Source organism: Doryrhamphus excisus, linkage group LG13 (assembly GCF_037039965.1).
Source record: "Doryrhamphus excisus strain RoL-2023G ecotype Guam linkage group LG13, RoL_Dexc_Guam_v1.1, whole genome shotgun sequence".
Classification (NCBI taxonomy): Eukaryota; Metazoa; Chordata; class Actinopteri; order Syngnathiformes; family Syngnathidae; genus Doryrhamphus; species Doryrhamphus excisus.
Window position 1 is genome coordinate 4,340,029 of NC_136369.1, and position 24,344 is coordinate 4,364,372.

General features: G+C 39.3%; 1 protein-coding gene across 4 annotated transcripts; it reads left to right on the forward strand.

Annotated features, from left to right (window-relative positions):
- The first annotated feature begins 3,383 nt into the window (after positions 1–3,383).
- Positions 3,384–22,961, forward strand: LOC131139799 (excitatory amino acid transporter 2-like). Of its 4 annotated transcripts, none has more exons than XM_058089699.2 (11): positions 3,489–3,500; positions 15,647–15,786; positions 15,904–16,056; positions 17,212–17,462; positions 17,556–17,664; positions 17,772–17,898; positions 18,001–18,234; positions 19,292–19,486; positions 19,567–19,701; positions 20,333–20,543; positions 21,368–22,961. In XM_058089699.2, exons 2-11 carry the CDS (start codon positions 15,657–15,659, stop codon positions 21,437–21,439), a joined length of 1,617 nt encoding a protein of 538 aa, XP_057945682.2. In that variant the 5' UTR covers positions 3,489–3,500; positions 15,647–15,656; the 3' UTR covers positions 21,440–22,961. The 4 variants fall into 4 exon arrangements, with proteins under 4 accessions (XP_078651650.1, XP_057945682.2, XP_078651649.1 ...); XM_058089697.2 differs by lacking the exon at positions 3,489–3,500 and adding an exon at positions 12,939–13,207; XM_078795524.1 differs by having other exon boundaries at positions 3,384–3,500; positions 17,212–17,664.
- Positions 22,962–24,344: the final 1,383 nt, after the last annotated feature.

The window sequence follows — 24,344 nt, forward strand, 5'->3', positions numbered from 1 at the left end:
TAAAGAGTAAAGCAAAGACTTGTGTATTATTTCCTATTTCCCATGGTATCAAGAAAAATTCTCATCTTTGCATCAATACTAATATGTTTTAATGACTGCCATTATTGGATTTATTGAAGGAGCTGGCTATGACCCGGACCCGTTTTTGCATTGGTTTCAGTATCGTGGCGTTTGTTCCACAGCACAACGGCATGAACGGAGTGGTTTGAAGTCGGGGCCTTTAGCATACACATAACATATATGTAGAAGAGTGTAACAACCTAAACCTAATAACTGCAATTGCTACAACTGCCATCAACTGGCAGTGAGTCTCTCACGGTGCTGTGGAGGAATTTTTGCCCACCCATCTTTCCAGAATTGTTGCAATTCAGCCACATTGAAGTGTTTTTGAGCATGAACTACATTTTAAAGGTCATGCCACAGCATCCCAATAGGATTCAGATCAGGACTTTGACTACTAGGCCACGTGTTTTCATTTGGTTTTTCTTCAGTCATTCAGAGGTTGACTTACTGGTGTGTTTTGGATTCCTTGTCCTGCTGCAGAACTCAAGGTGATTACAACCTGAAGATATTCATTCATTCATTCATTTTCTACCGCTTTTTCCTCACAAGGGTTGCTGGGGTGCTGGAGCCTATCCCAGTTGTCTTTGGACAAAAGGTGGGGTACACCCTGGACTGGTCGCCAGCCAATCACAGGGCACATATACGTAGACAAACAACCATTCACACTCACATTCATACCTATGGACAATTTGGAGTCGCCAATTAACCTAGCATGTTTTTGGAATGTGGGAGGAAACCGGAGTACCCGGAGAAAACCCAAGCATGCACGGGGAGAACATGCAAACTCCACACAGAGATGGCCGAGGGTGGAATTGAACCCTGGTCTCCTCGCTGTGAGGTCTGCACGCTAACCACTAGCCCGCCGTGCCGCCCAACCTGAAGACATGAACAGGATTTTTTTGGTCGACAGCAGAATCATCACAACAAATTATCCAGGTCCTGAAGCAGCAAAACATCCCCAGACCATCACACTACCACCACCATATTTTACTGTTGGTATGATTTTTTCTGAAATGTGGTGTTACATTTAGGCCAGAAGTAATAGGACACACACCTTCCAAGTTCAATAGAGTATTTTTCCAAAGGTCTTGGGGATCATCAAGATGTTTTATGGTGGGCCGTTTTTGCCTAAAGTCTTTCGTATGGTGGAGGCATGGACACTGACCTTAACTGAGGAAAGTGAGGCCCGCAGTTCTTTGGATGTTGTTGTGGGGTCTTTTATGACATTTTGGTTGGCTGGCTATTCCTGGAAAGGTTCACCACCGTTCCATGTTTTCGTGGATAAAGGCTCTCACTGTGGTTCGCTGGCAGCCCAAAGCTATAGAAATGGCTTCATAATCTTTTCCAGATTGATAAATCAAAATTAATCTCAGTTCATGTATGTTTGAACAGGAGCAATCACTTTAGTATTTTTTTGTCTTAATAATAAAAGGTTAATTTAAGAACTGCATTCAGTTGTGTTGTCACTGACTAATATTTACATTTTTTGGATGATCTGAAACATCAAGTGTGACAAAAATTAGAAATCAGGAAACACTTTTTCACACCACTGTATTGTTGTATACATTTTTAGTGTACTTTTCTCTAAAGTCATGTTAAAATCTCATCTCATCTTGTAGATCCGATTGTGTGTATCGTGTTTTCTCATATGTGTGTATCTTCGTGACACCCCATGAGTAAACCAGTGGAAGCACTGTTCACTGGGAATGGCGTCACTGACTCTGCACTACAAAACGAGAGCATATGCCACATTCAGTAGAACGGGTGTGTGCTGTATTTCCATGCGAAGAATACTACTCAACATACATACTTACTTTGTCATGTTGGGTTTTATGACTAATTATCGCCATTGGTTGTTGCCGTTACTGGGACTGTTTCGGAGTCTTCAGAGGATGAAAATTAGTGATGGTAAAAGAGCTGGTTATTTTGGCACAGCTCCCTAAAAGGCTCTCAAATGACTCCTCATATTTTTCGTGGTCAAAATAGGTTGTCTTTAAAATATCAGTTTGCAATAAAATGTTGCTTCATGTTATTAAAGATGAAGATTTTTGCCATGTTCACATGAACACCATAATAAATCATAAATATCATATGAAATGACAAAACACACTAATATTGGGTTATCATGTCATTACACCGCTGCTCGGCGGCCGAGTGGTTAGCACGCAAGCCTCACAGCTAAGATTCCCCCCTCGGCCATTTCTGCATGTGTGGAGTTTGTATGTTCTCCCCGTGCATGTGTGGGTTTTCCCAGATTCCAAAAAAGCCCTGCGACTGGCTGGCGACCAGTCCAGGGTGTACCCCGCCTCTCGCCTGAAGACAGCTGGGATAGGCTCCAGCACCCCCGTGACTCGTGAGGAAATGAATGAATGTCATTACACGTTTGCCTCAAAGAGTCGTATCGTTCATGAACGACTCATCACTCATGTCTATTTCCCAGAGGCTGTCCATTTAACAGACTCCTGAACTCCAGGTGACCAACGGCCTACAATGGATTATAATGTCTTTGGCTGGATTATTGAAAAGAGCTGGACGATGACGATGGTTGCTTGGTGTATGAAGTGATGTATTGATGTGTAACTATTGAATTGACCAGTTTAATGGGGAAAATTGGTCATCAATTGAACCTGTTGATAAACATATTTAAATAGCGAATGCAATTAGTGTGTGCAGTTGTCCATATTTACAAGCATCACCAAGCAACCCCCCTCATGCAAAGGCATGTGTGTCCACACTGCGGACAAAATCTTAGTTTGTTAGTAAATACGAGCGGTACGTGCACATCAAAGCGTGTTTGCGTTTGAGTCATGCTTTCCTGAGTTTCCCTGCAGACTGTCCAACATGTGCAGTCATTGAGAGGATTTGCTAAATATAGATCTTACTCCTGAGATGCAGACACCTGCTATACTCCTTTGCAGCTATGAGCAGGACGCTCAGACCCAGCAAATAAAAACAATAACAAACTCCCAAACCATTGCAACAACAACAATAAAAGGAATGCAGTTGCGTACATTTGGTGTGCCGTTATCCAACACAAAATGTCTTGTAATAGATGAGCTAAGGTGAAGGAGTGTTGAAAATGTGTATGTATTTATCATTAAACAAATGCAACTGATAGTAGCTTTTTTGTTTTTTTAGTAATGACATGTCATGTGATTAAAGAGTCAGGGTCTGGTAGAGTAAAACTGATTATATAATGAAGCTAAAATTAGTTTAAAAGTCTCCTAATCTATTGTAAAGGAACACCCCACCCACACCTAAGAAGACGAAGTGTTCTCACGTTTGAACTCTCTACTGTACGTCTACGCATTAGGGTACATACGGTGCATAGGCAGTCAACTGTTGGTGCTGTTGGAGTCTGAAACTTTGCAACATTGCAAGTAAAGTTGCGTCCATCCAAAGTCAACTGAAACTGAAGAAGAGAAGACACCCAGCAGGTGAGCAAGTCGCTAACGGTGAATAAATATGAATCTAGCACCGTGTTAATGATAACTGGTTGTAATATTGGGGGGAGTGTGTGCAGTCTCCTGTATTTATGTTATCCAATATGGCTAAATATACCTCGTCATGATGTTAGGAAATCTACTGTACTGCATTCTCAGCAGAGATAAGGTAATGACAGGTCAAATCAGGATATTTACAAAACGCCTACCCTTGAAATCATTAAATCTAGGGCTACAACTAACAATTATTTTCATAGTAGTAGTAGTATCCACATTCACATTTTCTCTTTGCATTGTGCCTTTTTGCTCCATTTTCCCCATTTAAACAAATAAAAACAAATCTTCATGGGCCACAAATGCCCCCGGGCCACACTTGTTTTACACCCGTTTTAGTCAAAATCAGAACATTTATTTTGATTAATTGAGAAATCAACTCTTTAGAGCAGGGGTCTCAAACATGCGGCCCGCGGGCCAAATGTGGCCCGCAGGACACTACTTTGAGGCCCCCACCTTGATATGAAAGTTTAATGTTAGTGCGGCCCGCGCAAGTTTGATATGGATGCTGTATGGTATCATGTACCCAGAAAAAATTATTACGTTTGATTAATGTTCATGTTAAAGGTTAAATAACTGTTAATAGTTATCCTCCCTATCCGTGTGGAAGTGGTAAGTTTTTGGCTATTTAAGTTTAAAGGAAATAACTAGAAGGCTACCGTTTAGGTCGCTCGCTCTCTAGTTTGCGAGTTAGCATGTGTCTCAAGACCCAACAGTTGCGCAATATGTTTAAATAAAAAGAGTATAAATGTGACTATAGTCGTGTTTTGTCATGTCTACATGTCTATTTATTTATTTATTACTGATTGATTTATTTTCTTTATTCTTGATTGGTTTATTTATTTTTCATCTTATTTTGTGTAGAAAAATAAAAAGTAAGATATTTGAGAACAGTGGAATGTTTTATCAGAGCTTTTCTTGTAGAAAATCGGAACCAAAGCAAAGTTTATTCATTTTTCTGTTTTTAATAAATGCGTTTTTTTGTTTTTTTTGTAAACCCTGATGTGGCCCAGTCTCACCCAGACCCTAGCTCCAGTGGCCCCCAAGTAAATTGAGTTTGAGACCCCCGCTTTAGAGTGTAGACCAGGGGTCTGCAACCCGCATATGACTCATCATTTGTTATGCTGTGGCTCCGGATGGTTTTATGCTTCTCTATAGTCACTACTTCATCTCTTCTGAAGCCGTCATGAGTCTTTCAAAGTGAATGTGTGCCATGAAATTCTCTGCTGAAGTGTAAGGGGCATGTAACGTTTGTCAGTTATTTCGCTTCCTTTGTTGCTATTTAACAGGACAGCAACTAAAGCGGCATGCAGTGTGGACCTGAAACTGAAATTAATTGATGTGTTATAACACCTCCATTGCAAATGTTGATCCGAAATTAGTGGAGAAGACTTAAGAAACATGACCAACTGCCAGGCCACTGGCAAGAATGTGACAATGTTGTGGATCTAGTGGGTTTTAATTTGATGCAAAAGGTTGCCGACCCCTGCCTGAGACGGACTAAACCTATATGAAACAAACACAAAAAGGTAGCGGTTTGGTCCACAACATATACAACAGAAATTAATCAAATTAATCACTGTTTTCCAAAGTCAAAGCTGATGTGTGCGAATGTCTTGTTTTGCCTAAAACACAAAGGCAATACGTCTCCTTTCATGGTTGACTGAGGAAAAAAAAATCACATCAGTGGCTAAAATCTGTGGATATTTACATTTTAATTTGGCTAAAACTCCACAAATGTCACTAGTTAAGGCTGATAGAAGGGATGTCTTATAAATGTTTAGTGGGGTTTACATTACACTCAGCAGTTTTGGCTGCAAGATGATATAAATGACTTCATTTGCTAGTGCAATTATAACTATTACAAACTGCATGGTTATTATCGTTATTAAAAACAATAACTTAAGTTGGCTAATTTGTTAATTTTGCTATTTGGAATCAGGCAATTACTGGAAAGAAATTTGACAACTCATTATATTAAATGGCTTTTTTGTCCCTCTGTGACCACATGGTCATTCATTAGTCAGCATATTTCACAACACAACAGCAACAGAACCAACACTGGCAAGGAGCAAACTGCGAGCGTTCATACTGATAATATATTTAATGATGAGTTCACTGTAAACAACATGACAAGTGAAACATGCAGGAGTTTCGCACAACCGCTGATTAGCGCAATCAACACTTTGAAAGTGCATGAAGCTTCTGGATGCTGACTACTCATGATGCTTCAAAAGCATCTTGTGGCATGAATAACAAGTACATCAGGCGGTTGCCTACAGCCACAGCTGTTGGGTAATTTACTTTTCTAAAGGAGACAATTAATCAGTGGCAGTTACATTATAGTAATTGGAGCATTTGGTGGTAATCAATCACAGGACACATACAGAGACAGAATCATTCACTCTCACTTCACCCAGTCAAGTGAACCAATGCCGGATGCAGAATGACACTATTGGTGTGACATGGGTGGTTTTAACAATTTTAATAATATATGTTTATAATAACATCATGCTTTGAATTTAGTTAATTTTTACCAAAATTTTCTTTCTCACAGGCAATAGGCCCGAGACGATAATAATTACAATAATCGCACAATAAGTTCATATGAGCTATCTAACAATGTACATCATTGGGAACATCCTATTTCGACTACATGTAATTGACTATATTAATATACAAGTCAGTTATGTCAATAGCACACTATTGGTGTTTTTTTTTTATTTATTAAGATAAATGATCTAACATGTCCAGAAATATGACCAGTCCACGGCGTACCCCGCCTCTTACCCGAAGACAGCTGGGGTCGGCTCCAGCATGCCCGCGGCCCTGATGACAATAAGCGGTATAAAAAAAGATGCATGGATGTATAGAAATATGATTATAAATCTTGGCAAGTGGCAACTAATTAGCAGTGTTAAAGCAACATTTTAAGCAGCAGAACTTTAAACTTTAAAGCTGCATTTGTGGCATCAGGTTGGTGTTGCTGATGACAATGAGCCTCATGATATAAATATGAGTTCAGTTCTAAACCTTAGGTGTGTTTAGAACTGATTTATGTGTCTTGTGGGTGTGATCACCCACAGGGTTGTTGTTGTTGTTGTTGTTGTTGTTGTTGTTGTTGTTGTTATTGCCCAGTGTGGCTGGTGATGGACCGTCCTGCATAGCAAGAGGTTGTTAAGTTAAGAAGTTGAAGAAACCTTTTGGGTGAATGGTGAAACATCTAAGACAGGGGTCTCAAACTCAAATTTACCTGGGGGCCACTGGAGCTAGGGTCTGGGCGAGGCTGGTCCGCATCAGGTTTTCCAAAAAAAAAAAAAAACGCATTTATTAAAAACAGAAAAATGAATAAACTTTGCTTTGGTTCTGATTTTCTACAAGAAAAGCTCTCATAAAACATTCCACTGTTCTCAAATATCTTAATTTTTATTTTTCTACACAAAATAAGAAATAAGAAATAAAATAAACAAATCAAGAATAAAGAAAAGCAATCAATCAGTAATGAATAAATAGAATAATAATAATTAAAATATAAAACTAATATAAATAATATAAATTAATATAAAATAAATATTTTTTTTCAGATTAAAATGAACAAAGCATTATTAGAGCCCTGTAGACATGACAAAACACGACTATAGTCACATTTATACTCTTTTTATTTACAACGTATTGCGCAACTGCAGGGTCTTGGACACATGCTAACTCGCAAACTAGAGAGCTAGCGACCTAAACAGTAGCCTCCAAGTTATTTCCTTTAAACATAAAAAGCCAAAAACTTACCACTTCCACACAGATAGGGAGGATAACTATTAACAGCTATTTAACCTTTAACATGAACATTAATCAAACGCAATATTTTTTTCTGGGTACATGATACCATACAGCATCCATATCAAACATTAAACTTTCATATCAAGGCGGGGGCCTCAAACTAGTGTCCTGGGGGCCACATTTGGCCCGCCAGCTGCGTGTTTGAGACCCCTGATCTAAGACAAACAATAAGAGTCCAGTTGCCTCGATTCAACTTTTGCAATCTACGCAGACAGTACAATTTGGAGTCATTGTGTGGTTATGCTATATGTTTAGGGTGACCACATACAGTGTTTAAAGCTCCATTTAGGCATCCCAGAAAATAATCCTTGCTGGAAAAAAAAAGAAGAGTTGGTCATTATCCCCGAGTGAGACCCAGGCAGCCAAAAGAACACAACTTGACAGTTCAGCACCGGCACTGTCCCCTCAGTTGAACAGTTGACTGGGGTCACGATACACAGAAACAGACACAGCGGTCACCCTATATACAGTATGTTCAGTGATAAATAACATTTGCAGCAAAACTTGGTCAAGTCTCTATTGTTAGCTGACACCATACACTGCTAATGTGTGCACGTACGTGCATGTTGCATGGTTTGCAGAGTCAGAGCAGGAATCGGGAGGAATAGGCACGTAGGCAGGGTTTGTGCACTAAGCCAACAAGAGACGCTCAGCAGCCTCATCTAAAGTTTCTGTCCTGTATTTGATCAGGAAATTCTGTAATTTTCACATAAGAAATCTATTGGAATCATAAGAAAATTCACTTATAATGCAGTTCAAAGGACAAATATAAATATTTGTTGTACGTTACCATGAATTGTTATCATCATTCACCTGCCTCCCTTGACTGCAAGTCGGTGATGCAATTATATCTAACACTGGCCAGTCTGCTGCAACCCCCCCCCCCCCATCCTTCAGCTATTCAGCACATCCTTACATTTTTTATTGGCTTAACTTTCAGCATTCTAGCCTGCTGTTAGAGATTTGATTCCTCTTAACAGTGTAACAACTCTCTCCGAATTCAACTGCAGTCATGTCCTTATGTGGGCAACAGAGCGTGCTATCTGAATGCTAATTAGGAGTTGCTGGCACACTGTTAAATTGTGCACATGTTAAGAACATATTTTTTTTCTCTAGACTTTTTCTGAGAACAAAGTTCAGTCAATAGAAAGAGCGTATTGTTTCTACCATCCATATTTAGTTTTTTACTTAGATTTTTGTTTGGTGCACATGATGGCGCAAATGATGATTCATGAACTGCAAGCTTTTCAAATATGGAATCAAAATGCATACAAGATATTATACACACAAAGTACAGTTACAGTATGTTCCAAAGCTGTGACAGTTTTTGAGTTCATCAGCTGGTGTACATGCAAACTCCATATTTTATCATTTTGTCCCCCAGAATATTAGTGACTATGTGCTTTTTCTCTGATTTATGAACCTACGGACATAAAATGCAGCAAAATGAAGTTATGTTATGAATTGAGATGAAACAGGTTCTTTGATTCAAGGGACTATTTTACTACAGCTGCAGCCCTGTTCTCTCGGTGTGTCTATCATCTGTTTGTGTGTGTGTGTGTGCTAGATTAGGGTGGCTCAGGACAGATTAGTTAATTATAGGCACCTGCTGTCTAAGCGTGGTTTGTGTTGTCAGGTGTTGCAGCATGAGGTTGGCCTGTTGCGGCGTGCACAGGGGAAAGGCGGAGCGAGGTGTGAAATGGCATGGACAAATGGTTTGCCATGTGCTCTGAGTTTGACGTTTTTTTTCAATCTCTAATCTCTGACTAGGGATGTCCCATAATGTTGGCCGACGGATATTAACATGGAATAAAAAAGGAGATTTTGGTATCATTTTTTTCTGTTGATATTGATATTAGCACAGGAGTGTGATCTCGTCCATCTGAACTGTGCTTTAAAGCTGAGTATGTTCGCAGTCTGGATTTTTTTCCCCAAGCTTCGCTTTGAGATTGTAAATGTGCAATTTCCAAAGACTGCAAAGCGGTTGTTTTTTTTATTGTCCTGTGGCACATTGTAAGAAATGTAATTTGACAATAAAACTAAAAGAAAAATATGGCAAAAGGGAAAAAAAAATCAGTAGTAATGAATAAAAGCTGTAGTTTTACAAGAAAAGTCATAATTATATGAGCATAATGTGGTAATATTAGGAGGAAAAATAATGTAATTTTAGTTGCACAAGGTTGAAATATAAATAAAACACAATTTTTTTTAATGGTATTTTAGTCATAATATTTTGAGAAAGAAAAAAGGTTGTTGCAAAGGGAGTTCAAATGTTGAATATTTCAAATGTTAAGAAAAATAAAAATATAGGACTATTTCATTCTCGTAAGGACACTTTTGCTCCTGGACAATATCAGTATATCGATATCCGTATCCTAATATCATATCCATATATCTGACTACTCAGTCATTGCTATCTTCAAATATTATTATGTCATTGTTTGAGAAACAAACATTTATACCAAGACACAAAACTTGCCATTATTATTGTGTATGTATATCCTGATGAATGAATCAAACGTGATATACTGTAGTACCGAGACTGAGAGGCAGTAATATGCAGCAGGGCACCCAGACGCCTTGAAAATAAAATAAGAAGCTCGGCTGGCTGTTATCTTATCTGTTTTTTTTTTATTTCTAGTTGAGTCTTCTCATTGTCATTTCCCTTGTAGTAAGAATTAACCCGGACAACCTTGAGCCTGAGTCCCTGCTTCCAACCAAAGTGAGGAAAAGCCTGATTATTAGTTGACTCTTTAAGACTTTCCTGACTGATTTGGTGTGGGGTGATCAAACAAATCATACCTGATGAGGTACTCCGGGTACTCCGGTTTCCTCCCACATTCCAAAAACATGCATGCTCGGTGAATGGGCAAATTGTCCGTAGCTATGAATGTGAGTGTGAATGGTTGTTTGCCAACATGATAACCATGCGGCCCATCACAAATAACTTAATTCATTCATTCATTTTTTACCGCTTATCCTCACGAGGGTCACGGGGGTGCTGGAGCCTATCCCAGCTGTGGGTACACCCTGGACTGGTGGCCAGCCAATCACAGGGCATATATAGACAAACAACCATTCACACTCACATTCATACCTATGGACAATTTGGAGTCGCCAATTAACCTAGCATGTTTTAGGAATGTGGGAGGAAACCGGAGTACCCGGAGAAAACCCACGCATGCACGGGGAGAACATGCAAACTCCACACAGAGATGGTCGAGGGTGGAATTGAACTCGGGTCTCCTAGCTGTGAGGCTTGCACGCTAACCACTTGACCACTGTTTATTTTTATGAATAACAACCTTTCTGTAGGAAGTTGCGTATTCAACTTTCAAGCCCCATTTTGTGCTTAAGCAAGTTTTATAAAAGAAGCCCCTGGTCTGGTGTAATATATAACTTGTATTTCAATATTTTGAAATCAGGCAATTTATGCTGCAACAGTTACCAAAAAAAGCTTGTGACCCCCTTAAAGGACTCTATTGTGCTACATTAATATACTGTATATTGTACTGTATATTGTATTGTATATTGTATAACATTACACGTGATTATTACATTACTTTGAGATTCTGCTGTAGCCGGGGTGTTCAGTGCCATGTACCTGTGTGAGACATTAGCTTGACACTGCACTGCAGCCAGCAACACTGTCTACTCTGTGGGCGTACACCATTTTGCACTGTTTTGTTTATATTTGCCAAACAAATGCCAGATACAAAGAACTGACTGCCAGGATGAAAGCGCCACTGCCCGAGCATCTCCATCAGTAATTCTGTCTGTGTTGGTGTGTTGGTGTGTTGGTTGTTGGTGGTAATGTGCTCACCGTTTTCACCGTCCGTTTACATAAAACAAAAATATTCCCACACTGTGGTTGTGGCATTTACCTTTAAGGGAACCTACTATGCTTTTTCCACTTTTCTGACCTATAAATGTAGTTAGAATGTTGTATTCTTGTGTTAAAAGATGCCAACGTTTCAGATAATGAGATTTGGAAGTGAGCCCAGAAAGAAGTTTGGCATGGCTCAAAACGCTCAGTTTGAAAAAGCGTGGTAAAACCGTTTCTTTGTGACATCACAAAGGGCCCTCTGCCCTACCCAAAGCTCTGCTTCCCCCGCCCTCCCCCAAGCGCTGCTCCGTTGTTTACTTGCTAGCAATGCCTCCAAAAGGAAACATTTGTTTCCAATTCCTAAAGATGCAACCATCAGGCACAAGTGGTTGGATTTCCTGATTCCCTACCAGCCAAAGAAATGTATTTTATTTATGTATTTTTGTTTTGTGAACATGGGCCACTATGCAGCTGGACTAACCAACAAACTTGCTGAAGTCCAACGACTTTCAGGAGTCAGGAGGGCTAGCAGAAATTAACAGTTTATCAGTCTACAAACTGTTTATTTTGTGTAAGTCGTGGAGCAAAAGCACTTGTCTTTGTAGCATTATAGAATAGAAGCGGGGGTTGCTAATAGCTAACATGCTAAAGCTACTTCCCATTGAGAGACGTAACTTTGGACTGCAGACAGATTGGGGATCCAACACATATGGATGTATGTTAAAAGCAGACATTTTAAAAAGATAAATCGCCATTTATCAACTCCTAAACAGCTAGCAAGACAAAGCGGACGTCTTTCTATATACTTGGCAGTGTGACCAACCACAGCAGAGTGGGCATGCCTGGAGGCGGGCCGTGGGTGGAATACATTCAAACAGACCATTTTCGCGGGAACTACGAAATACAGCTGAATAGGTGCAGATTCTGGAAGAACTCCAACGCCTTCTGTGCTGGTTATCGTGTGTAGCTTTAAAATCACTTTTGTGTTGTCAGTCCAGCATACTCACAGAGTCATGGCGCGCATGGAAAGTGGCTATCATAGCTAGTAGCTAGTAGCTAGTAAAAAAAGACACTGACTTTTCCTCTGTGGAAAGACTTCAGTGACTAGCACCTTCCAGCTCTTGAACACTTGACACCTTCTGGATGCAGCGGTACTGCAAGTGCCTCCCATATGAGATTTGGTTGTATTTAATTAACATAGACAGTGATAATGAGGCCACATACTAAGAAACATACCTGTCAGCATTTGCATTTGAAAATAAGGGAATATTTTCAGCTATTTTAGTTTTCAACAGCACCTCCCTGGTTTTCTGTAGATATAATTAGTACAAACGGTATGTAACATATGTGGATGGATGGTCATTATGTCATCGGACTCTTTAATAATTAGGCCCAAGCTTGCATACCACATTCTTAGCTTGTGGAAATCTTGGTCATATTTAGAGGATTTAAAGGGAAGTGTCACCAGAATTATCAACAAATCTAAAATATGCTGATTTTTTCCATGCTCACCACCCACAACAATTGTAGAAACGCATCATTGCATCGTTCTCTGGATGTGGTGAATGGAATGCTTTGGCACAGCCGTGAATGCAACCGGCATGGAACATGCATGGATGTATTTCAGTCTGGAAGAAGACTGGCAGAATGATAAGAGTAGCAAGGATTTGGTTCTCTCCCTCTCACTAATCTTGGCAGGTTGACTCCACCCTTCCTGTCTGGTTGTGTTCCCTCTAAGCTCCACGAGAGCCACTTTACCTTTACGAACATCTCTGCAGCTGCATACGCTTGCGCCTGTGAATCTGGATATATTTTGGATGCTGAAGAGTCTCCATTGACTTCTTTTTAAAGGTTGAATATTTTGTTTTTTTGAGGCCTCTGATGGGATCTACAATGAGTTTGTTGTTTTCCCCCTAATGGACGGCATTGTAGACGCTCTTAAATACACAAATACAATTTAGATTCCTAAAAGCTCAGCAATCAACAGGTAAGTGTTGATCATTTCCTTGCAGTGATATTGTGATGCAGTTGTTCCTCGGATGGGTCAATCAAACTTGAAATTATTGTTAAAATTTAGTTGCAAGGCTGCAATGCAGAGGTAGTTTAAGATTTTTTTGGCCACGGTTTTACATCTATAGTACTAGTAAGGGAAATCAATGTTTTGTGTGTTATTTTACACAATTTCATTGCATTATCGATTCCTTCTATGTGTAGCACGTCTGTCAGTTTTGTTGTTCGCTAAATATACTGCAAAAAAGGTCAGTAAGGATAATTCATAATGCTGCCTACAGAGAACATACTAACTCCTTATTTCTAAAATCACAAATACTTCATCTTGATATAGTTAATTTTCAGACAGCTAAAATAATGCATAAGGCTAAAAATAACCAATTAGCTAAAAATGTCATCCAATACTTCTCTACAAGAGAGGACTACATTAAAAAGCCATAGCATTTCAGTATGTGGAATCAAACTATGGAATGGATTGAGTAAGGACCTCAAACAATGCACAACGATGAGCCAATTCAAGAAACAATACAAGCAGTTGATGTTTGCTAAATACAAGGATGAAGAGTCTTGAACCAGTCATGATGTGCTATATATATCACTATATTGACACTTACTATGGTACCCATTATGGCATTGGATGCTCATATCACCTCGTACTTCGGTATGAGGTGCATTATTAAAAAAAACAAAAAAAACCTTCAACTGTATTATGGAAAGCAGGAAGTGAACAAATGTAACAGTTACTGATTGTAAGGATAGGGTAGGATTTAATAAGCTTTGCTTCTTCCTACTCCTTTTGGACATGTGGAACTGTGAACTGATTATGTGATGCACTCAATTGTAATCTGAGGCATGTTCAAATGAAATAAAACCATTACCATTACCATTACCATTACTTTCTGTTGCATGAAACATTCCTGTCCAAATCTCAAATTGCTAATCTCCCACATGACCTTCGTCAGGCTCACCTAGGTGGCACCTTGACTTTTCCCGGGAATCCCCTTTTCTGTTACATAACACAATCACCTGTGTGCTGGAGGTGCTAATTTTATCCTCTTTAAAAGACTTAACTGTCATTAATGCTGGAGGAGCGTCTATCAGACAGGCATGATTGACTGGGCGGTTCTCTCCTCACCTCAAATGGTCCCTCTATCAAAGTCATTATCCAGTTTAGAGAATGATACTTTACAGGACCTGAACCGGCTGGCATCATGTTTACATGCCCCTTACAACTAAAACTCGTTTTACTTTTATTTTTTAATTTTATCTTCCTCACCATCGCATCATGTTGCAAAGAAGAACTTTTTTATTATTTATTACATTTGTTAATCAAAACAAAAAGCATCTCTGTCGAGTTTCCTGTCAGAAACTGTAGTCCAGGTGTTGAAGTCATGAAGGTCAAGCGTCTCGGTGACATGAGCTTTGTTACGTAACTGTGAACGTCTGCAGTAGATTTAAAGGTTGTACTGAGGAGAGCTGATCTTTAAGTCCAAGAGGCTTTACGCCACACCACAACAAACCAAGATGTTACATTAGTGGAGTGACCAAGCAGCGTGATCAAACGTTTGGCTCAGCAGGATTTTAAATGTGTGATTTGCAAGCAACAAATTCGCTAGAAACAGACATCGGAAAATGTGGCTTGAAAAACAAAATTCAACATTAAATGAATGTTAAAGTACCTCCAGTAGGTTATGGTTTCCTTAGTATTTAGTAGCTTTGGTGGTAAGTACCATGATGGAAAAAGGTATCAAACAAGGGGGAATCCATTAATATAGTTTTTTTTTACCCTCCCCATTGTTTTCATCAGTGAATCCAAATGTGTAGGATGCTATGAAGGGTTGGTGATGATGGAGCTTTTTATCCCATTGCCATTGCAGTTGATTGTGTAATGTGTAAATGATGATATAGAATACCACCTGCATATTCCGTTTCTTTTCTAGTGCTCTTTACAACAAAATGCTTGGTCACCACACTGCTAACCATGCTAACATTCAGCTAAACACAATCAACTAACATTACGGACATCACTTCCCAGACCCTGCCTCTTATAGGCACACACAAGTCCCAGATTTTGCCATTTTTATGATTGAAAATGCTTAATGAATCCACGCAGTTTGCTTAAATCGGCTTTATTTAACTCATAAAAGGTCATAGTCAAGTATTCAAATGAGCAATCATATGTATATTAGTTGATTAATTTTTTTTTTAAATGCAGTTGAGTGCGGGTGTGATGTTCGAACCCCAATACAACATAGCAGGGACAACTGTATAGGACAAAAGTGCTTTGCCGCGTTTAGGAATAAGCAGCAAAAATGACTTATATTCCAGAATATTGCTTTTATTCCGCAATAACTCTTCTAATAACTCTTGTAGCCTGAGGTAAAAAATCACGTTTCTTCCTCTGTGTTCATGACAGTGCCAACAAGATGCAGAAGCACGTGGAGGTCAGGATAGATGAAGGCCACTTGGAGCCTCCAGTGGACACGACCGAGAGCTTTTGCAGCAATGTATGTGATAAAGTCATGAAGAACATGGTTCTAACGCTCACAATTCTTGGTGAGTTCAAGGTCTTGTTATTGTAAATCATTGTTATTGTATACTAGCTGGTATTTTTGGATGAAACAATGCCAAAAAAAGTCTCAAGGGTTTGTTTGTCCTTTGTCGTTCTTTCAGGTGTGTTTCTTGGTTCCATTGCTGGAATGCTGCTGCGACACATATCGCCTCTCCCTCCTGATGTTATTTTGATCATAAGCTTCCCAGGGGAGATCCTAATGAGGATGCTAAAGATGCTTATTTTGCCACTTGTTGTTTCAAGTCTGGTCACAGGTGGGTGAAGGAAATTAGTGGCTATAAATGTCCTGCTTAATTTGCCACCAAATGCCCTGGAGTGAGATGTATGGTGCTGTCAGAGAAAAGAGAGGGTGTGTTTTAGTCAAGTCAAAGGGAAAACAAATTGACTGCTTTATAATATAATAATAAGCTTTATAATAAGCAAAACACATTTTGACCAATCCGAATGCAGTATATGCATATAATATACTGTATTTTCAACACAACATGGGTTATATATTTTTTTCAGTAAAAGTGAAATTGTATGTACAGTATGTATGTTGATATACTAAAAAGGTAAGGGAAAAAAATATATATATATGGTAACATGTATGACTAATAATAGGCCGTATTCAGCCACAAAACACCCTTACTTATTAAAAGGATAGTTTGTATGACATCCCCATCAGTGGTGTAGTGCATCAAGGGTGACTTACTCCCCGCTTTGTTGCGTGAGCCTTCTGGTCACATTTCACTCACATTTCGGTGATGAGGAGCATAGTTGAGGGCACTCAAGTGAAGAGTTTGACTTCTCCAAACAATATGTGTCAACAAGGGTATTGAACAGAGAAGTAGAGTGGAGAGTTCCGGGGCTGAATCAAATCTAATAACTGTCACAATCTACAACAGTCACTTTTATTGCAAATGTTGATCTGAAATTGGAGGAGAATGTCAATGTCAAGCTGTCAGGAAGGTTTCAGGGGTTGGAGACACAAGCCATACGCATGTCAAATTGTTTTATGAGCGTATCTAACATTCGTTTTTTTCACCATTCACAAAAAGTGTGGATATCCAGTACTATGTATACACTATATAAGAAAATACACACTGTTCTTTACCGATTTGAGCAAAACACTGTTTAAAGTCACAAACAATGAATTTTAACAGCCATATTTTTACATGTGCAACACATTTTTAGTCATATGAATAGGGATGTCCAATATCAGCATAAAAATGTGATATCGGTATCTGATGATTTTAACCGATATTTGAAAAAGGCTGTACACAGCACGTGTTCATTCAACTACAGGAGATACAGAATGTCATGTTCGGTATTGGAAATTGAGAGTTGGAAAATATCGGTCAAAACCGATATGCCGATGACCATAGATAAGATTATTATTTACGTTGTTGCCACGTGTGCCTACGCAGGACTGGCCGGCTTGGATGCTAAATCAAGTGGTCGTCTCGGCACCAGAGCTATGGTGTACTACATGTCCACAACCGTGATTGCAGCTGTCTTGGGGGTGATCTTGGTGCTGCTCATCCATCCTGGGAACCCCAAACTGAGAGCTAATCTTGGACAAGGAAAGAAGAATGATGATGTTTCCAGTGTGGATGCTTTCTTTGATCTCATCCGGAATCTGTTCCCAGAAAACTTAGTGCAAGCCTGCTTCCAACAGGTTAGACATCTGACAAACATGTGCGCCATACACGATGCACCACGGAACTCATTGTCTTTGTTACAACTGTTTTGTTTTGTACTTCTCGGGCAGATACAAACGGTGACCACCAAAGTACCCGTGCCCACTAACAGAACCAAAGCACCCCCTCAATTCACGATCAAGAGGTCCCTTCAGTTCAAGAGTGGGATGAATGTCCTTGGTAGGCTCTTGTTTCTATTCTGGATTAAAAGAAAGTATTTGGAGTATGCTGACTACATTTGCAGTGTCCTCCTTCAATTTAAGCCAAACTTGTGTGTTGTCTCAAAGGTTTAATTGGATTCTTTGTTGCGTTTGGAGTCATGATGGGGAAAATGGGGGAAAAAGCCAAACTGATGTTGGAGTTCTTCAATGTCCTGAATGAGATCATCATGAAGATTGTTAGTGCAATCATGTGGTAAGTGTGTCTCTCCAAAAACACTGAAATCCAGAAATCGGAAATCTGTACATAGTCACAATATGAAAGTATCCAGAAGTAATACTTGTTGATGGGCTTCAGGTACTCTCCTGTTGGTATTGCATGCCTAATCTGTGGAAAGATCATCTCCATTGCTGACCTGGAGGTGGTTGCTCGACAGCTGGGAATGTACATGGTCACTGTGATAGTGGGCCTCATCATCCATGGAGGCATCTTTCTTCCACTTATATATTTTGTCATAGTCAGACAAAATCCTTTCAAGTTCTTCATGGGAATGTTCCAGGCCTGGGTCACAGCACTTGGAACAGCGTCCAGGTATTACAATGTTTGTGTTTTCCACCTTGTTAGATATTATTATTGCACTTTTAGGCTGAATCCGAAGGCCTCACAGCTAGGAGACCCGAGTTCGATTCCACCTTCGGCCATTTTTGTGTGGAGTTTGCATGTTTTCCTCCCACATTCCAAAAACCTGTAGGTTAATTGGCGACTCCAAATTGACCATAGGTATGAATGTGAGTGTGAATGGTGGTTTGTCTATATGTGCCCTGTGATTGGCTGACCACCAGTCCAGGGTGTACCCCGCCTCTTGTTCGAAGACGCTCGTAAGGATAAGCGGTAGAAAATGAATGAATGAATTTAAAAACCTGTTCAATTGTATGAGCAATGGCTACTTCTCAGATAGCAATGGTGTCCCAAGAACTAACATGAAAACAAATGGCTGATAACCTGACACCGCTTACCTCGGTTGGGTCAGTTGGGTTTTTTCTCAAATGAACCGTTTGCTCATAATTGCCTGTTCATCTCAGGCCGTACGGCAAATAAGAACAAACTTTTATTTCAAGTGGTTACTTATATATTCATGTCAGCAGCAACTTCTAACTTTGCTTCCATGTGGGATGTCTTTCATTGACGCTGTGTTTTATTAATGACATAAGGTGCTCTTGTTCCCCTCCTGAGGTGAGCTCACTTCCTTTAAGTTGCTGCTTCCTCGCTGCTCCATCATCTACAAGCAGCACTAATTGTCAAACAAAACAAACACAGCAGCTGCTAAGACACAGCGGATGTTTTGCTCTGAGATTCACGCCAAATTCCAAGTGCTCTCCGTGCTTGTTCCTTGAATGATTTAAAGCTCATTAAAATTCTAGCCTATTTTATCTTTTGCATATGAACATAACAATTAATAAATGAGCATAGTTTAGAGTAATATTTGTTTGCGAGAATGGGGGAACTCTGTAATTATATTCATGAGCATTGTAATTATGACCCATTTAAATGAGGTTTCCTGCAGACCAAAATCAAAATTGAACCAAATCACAACGATTATGCTAATTCCACTTTGTTCTTTTGTTTTCATCTTTGTGTCTCGCTCTAGTGCCGGAACCTTGCCTGTCACGTTCCGATGTTTAGAGGAGAACCTAAAAATTGATAAGAGAGTCACCCGTTTTGTCCTCCCTGTGGGGGCCACTATCAACATGGATGGCACAGCGCTTTATGAGGCCGTGGCAGCCATTTTCATCGCTCAGATGAATGGAATTGTTCTGGACTGGGGCCAGATTGTTACGGTCAGGTGAGTCATGCAAAGATGGACATATCCGTATCAGTTACTACCGCTAAGAACTTGTACAAACAGTTTTGTTTTCTTTACAGTATGACGGCAACCCTAGCCAGTGTTGGAGCGGCCAGTATTCCCAGCGCTGGACTGGTAACCATGCTGCTAATCCTTACAGCAGTCGGCCTGCCCACTCAGGATATTAGCCTCCTCGTGGCTGTCGACTGGCTCCTGTGAGTGAGACACTGCAGATCATATCATACAGTACAAATGCCATTATTATGCAAGGTTTTATTTTTCACTCTTAGTATATTCCATTGCGGATTATTTCTAAATTGAATTCTAACCACGCCTACTGTTTACTTTTCCACATTAACTTGTGCTGTTTTCATGGCAAAACTTTCAAACTCCAGTGAGCAAAAGTTATTTCGACTCCCAAAAGACATCATTAAAATCTGTGTAAAATATGTAACTGCAGAGGTTTCGCACACTTCATATTTTTGATTCATGACTTCAAGTTTACTTACAAATATATATTTTTCAGATTGACCCGTAATTGCTTTTCTTGAGGTAGCACTCCATGAAGTCAGGTGGTCAACCTTGGCTAGAAATTATGAGCACAGAAATTTTGACAAAAGAATCCATCCTCATTCCAGCCAACATTGCGGTTGACAAGCGAACCGAGCTCCGACTCAGATTGTACATGGAGGGAAATAAGATCATTGTGAAACTCCCATGGACTTGTATCGTTTTACTGCACGGGTTGACTACAATGTGATCAATGTTGCTGGTCTCTCTGTGATTTGTGTCATTCTTTGTCTCCTCCTCCCTAACCGGACTGTCTTTACTCTTTCCGTTATGCAGAGATCGCTTCCGTACTTCAGTCAATGTGGTTGGCGATTCATACGGAGCGGGAATTGTGTACCATCTTTCCAAAGACGAGCTCGACTCATTCGACGCCCAACAGTCCAGACTGGATGACTTTGAAATGGCTAAAACAAAATCCTTCTTTGAAAATAGCACCAACCAGAATGTGTACGCTCACCACAACTCAATTTTGATAGACGACTGCAAGGTACATTTGACGTTAACGGATATAGAGACCTGTATGTAGGATTCTTCCCAGCTGTGTTCGTGTTTGTCTTTCGTTCTCTGTGACTTCCTTTACTGGTGTATGTGAGAATGGTGAGTGCCATGTTTTCATTGAAGAAAACGTGGATGACGCTAAATAAATGTGTATGTGTAAATATATATTATAACAGTCACCATGTAATCATACGAAAAAGCAGTTTTTGTGGTGCCATGTTCACGAAAAGTCAACTTTGTCAGATGAATACGTGTTCCTTTCCTTTTACATTAATTTGTATAAGACATATGTCTGACATCCCTCTGGATAATTGGACATGTATTGATGTATTCAAGGCAGCCCTAACCAAATTACAGTTGAAATGATCTTCATATTTTTAGGGTTACATGAAGACTGCTTATTCACTATGTTCACTCCCAAACAATGTGTAGACTAATTAAATGCTCAGATCCTTCATTAGGCCATTGAAAAGCTATTTTCCTAACAGCAAAACCGCTGTTAGTTTACCATTCATAGTGATATTTCTTTGCAACTTTTATCTGATGCTGCATTGTAATTCGGTTGGGCAGAGAATCCATTAAATACATGGCCAACTCTTACAAATGGACTAATCCTTTTTGATGTAATTATGTAACCATAAAACACCCACTGGTTTCTTCCATGAGTATTTGTCAAACACATACTACATCCGTGTTGGGAAATCCCATATCACAATGGCCTGGAACCTCTGGCTTCTCTGTTCCCAACCACTAATGGTTTGTCGTGACAGTGCCTTGGGCCCTTAGTTAGAAACTGTTGGTAATTGCTTACAGGTCAACATGGGCAAAAATGGCAAGACGACAGAGTTCTCTCTTGTTGAAGAGGAACCATGGAAATGCGAGTAAAGCAGACCCCGAGGCTGCTGCGCCTTACCTTGAGTTCCACAAGTCCTTTTGATGACAAAACCGAAAAGACACTCAAACAACAATTATGGCAGTGCAAGTCCAAGACGACCACCCTTTCCTTTTCAGTCCTTTTCAGTCTGGATAGCTTCAGCTCACCTCACATAGGTTGTGCATTTGCACAAAAATTCAATGAACTGGTGCATTTTAGGCACTGATAAAATGAACATTTGGTTGAGAAGACTCAGGGCCTTACTCGGTGCTGCTACAAGCTTCCTGTTTTGTCAGCTGCAGAATTCTTCAACCTTTTGTAAGATCTCATTACACTTTTGTATTGAAGCTTTTCTTAGGTTTAGAAACATTGACTGTTTGTTCACAATGCTAACATGGTCTGTGAGAGCAGAATGGAAACAGAAGGTATATGCATGGTGTTAGGATGCAAAATCAAGACTGCGCTCCCTTTCACTTTCTGACTAATGGGATTACACCCTGAGGTCGTACATACAAACAAGCTGAAGCGCTTAAGTTTTAGACCATAAGAGGTAAAGGTGTGGCCTATAATTACGGCAACAACCAGCACATGATGTCTTGTTTTAATAGCAAGTACATGGGGGTGCCCTCCAGTTTTTTTTATGTGTTTATGACTGAAACACAGAATTTTTGGAAGTAGTTACAAATGTATGTCTGGCATGTATGTGTTCGTATGCGCTGTTCCTGAGAGCAAGTGGGGATGATCAGAGAGGCAAACAAGTTGGGTTCAGTCAGTGGGATTCAAAAGGTGGAAATGACTCTCATACTCTCCAGGCCAGCGCATTGATGTTGTTCTTTTCAAATCTGGTGTTTTCTTTACTATTTATCTAACTTGCCTTGAAGAAGTCAACTGCATAATGCAGTCAGTGTGGTGAAATTTAAATTAAAAGTTGAACGACTAGAGGAAATGGTTTGTACCCGGCTTCATGGCTGTATGAGGACGGCTGGGTCCCTCTCATCAGCTCATCTTTCATTTAGACTCATTTCATTTTGCTTAAGTGACTACAGTGGTACCTCGGTTTTTGGTAATAATCTGCTCCAAAAGGTCTGACCAAATTCGAATTATACAAAAAACTAATAATTTTTTCCATAATAAACAATGTAAACCCAATTCATCTGTTCTAGATACCCAAAAATATTAATACAAACACATTTTATCGTGAATAATTATAGTACATGCAGAAAATAATGACAGTGAGGGAATATTTGAAAGGACATCCACCTTTGACCACATTTGTGATTTGCTATGACTTCTTTTCTGAATGCAATAGGTTTTTTTTTTTTTTTATATTTTCCTTATCAAAGTGCTGGCACTTGCAACTATCTTCGGTCCAATGGTGGGTTTTTTGGCAGCCGTACTTATTATCAAACAACTACAGACACAACCAGTGATGACATAATAGAGGGGTCAGAGTTGAGCACAGGCTAACATGCACATTTTGTGCAAAGACACTATACAAGATTGATTTCCCAGAATGAAACGCAGAAAAAACAACTAGTTTACTAAGCACAAAACCCAGATATATTTTTGGCAATAGTTTTTCGTCACATACCTGGGCATAAGAAAACCGAGGGACCACTGTACATACTGTACATAGCACCATTGGGTTTGTTCATGTTTGTTTTTCAGGTGTACAGTCTCAGCTTTAATGTTAAAGTTGTTCAACAAGATCATTGAATGGTAACTTTATGTAGCTGGATGATCCAGTGTAGCATCTCTTTGATTTTAGTCATTTATTTTTGTCTAAAATAAGCAACGGCTAAGACTATATTCATGTTTAAAGTGCCTCCTTGCACTTCACGTATATACAGTAGATCTATACTCTTAAAGATAAATGTGGAATATGTATACAGACAGTTGTTCTTGTCATTGGTCTAAATTGTTTTTGTGATGCTTTCTATAATGAATTACCAATGATAGAACTAGATTTATAATCCCTATATGAGCCTCTGGTTTTGTCGTTTGTGAAAATGTGTCTATGTGATGCGTTTGCCGAACCTGCAGACATTTTTACAAGGATCTTCTGTTCCGTGTGTATTTTGAATTTGTTAGTCATAAGTGAAATGGGAATTCCATGGTTGTGAACAATTGATACATTATTGAGGTATAGTGATGACAAATTCAATCTTGGATGATGTCAGGTCCTTTCTTGATCGATATCTAAAAATCATGTGGTGTCCAGTCATCACCATCGTTATTACTGACATGAATGTTTTGCGAGTATAAGCTTTATCTGTCACTATTTTCCATAAATGTAACATTTTGTAGTTATCTTTTTACATGTTTTTCATGACGTGACTTTGACTGAACACTGCAAAAAACATTCTCTAGTTTTTAGTCAGCAAACGCCGAAGAATGTGTCATATGAAACTGATTTTCATATTTCAGAGGAATTACTGTGCCCCAAATGGACCCATGTATTTCTCCCTAATTTTGGAGAGTATGTTATGTTATAGTTATTGTTTCATGGTTTGTTTTTTAAGGCTCATGAGGGGGGATATTACTGATATTATTACTGAAATTACTGGGGGATATTTGTTAGTAACTAGTTAGTAACTGACAACCAAAACTCATTGCAGAATACATCACTGAACTGAAGGCATCATTTATTTTATTTTATTTTTTATATGATAAGGATAAGGTTTTTAGTCAACTGAGCTAATGTAGCAAGTATTTTTCATGAATATGCTAAATCTTTAGACAATTCAACATATATTTTGTATTTTCTCTATTATGTATTGAGTATTCATTTCATGTTTAACATTGTTTGTCATATAATTTGACCAAGACAGTCCGATGGCGCAAGACATTGCAAACAGACAACAACTGCAGGCCGAACGGTCTTTGTCAGGTGAAAATAAACCAAAAGCATGTAAA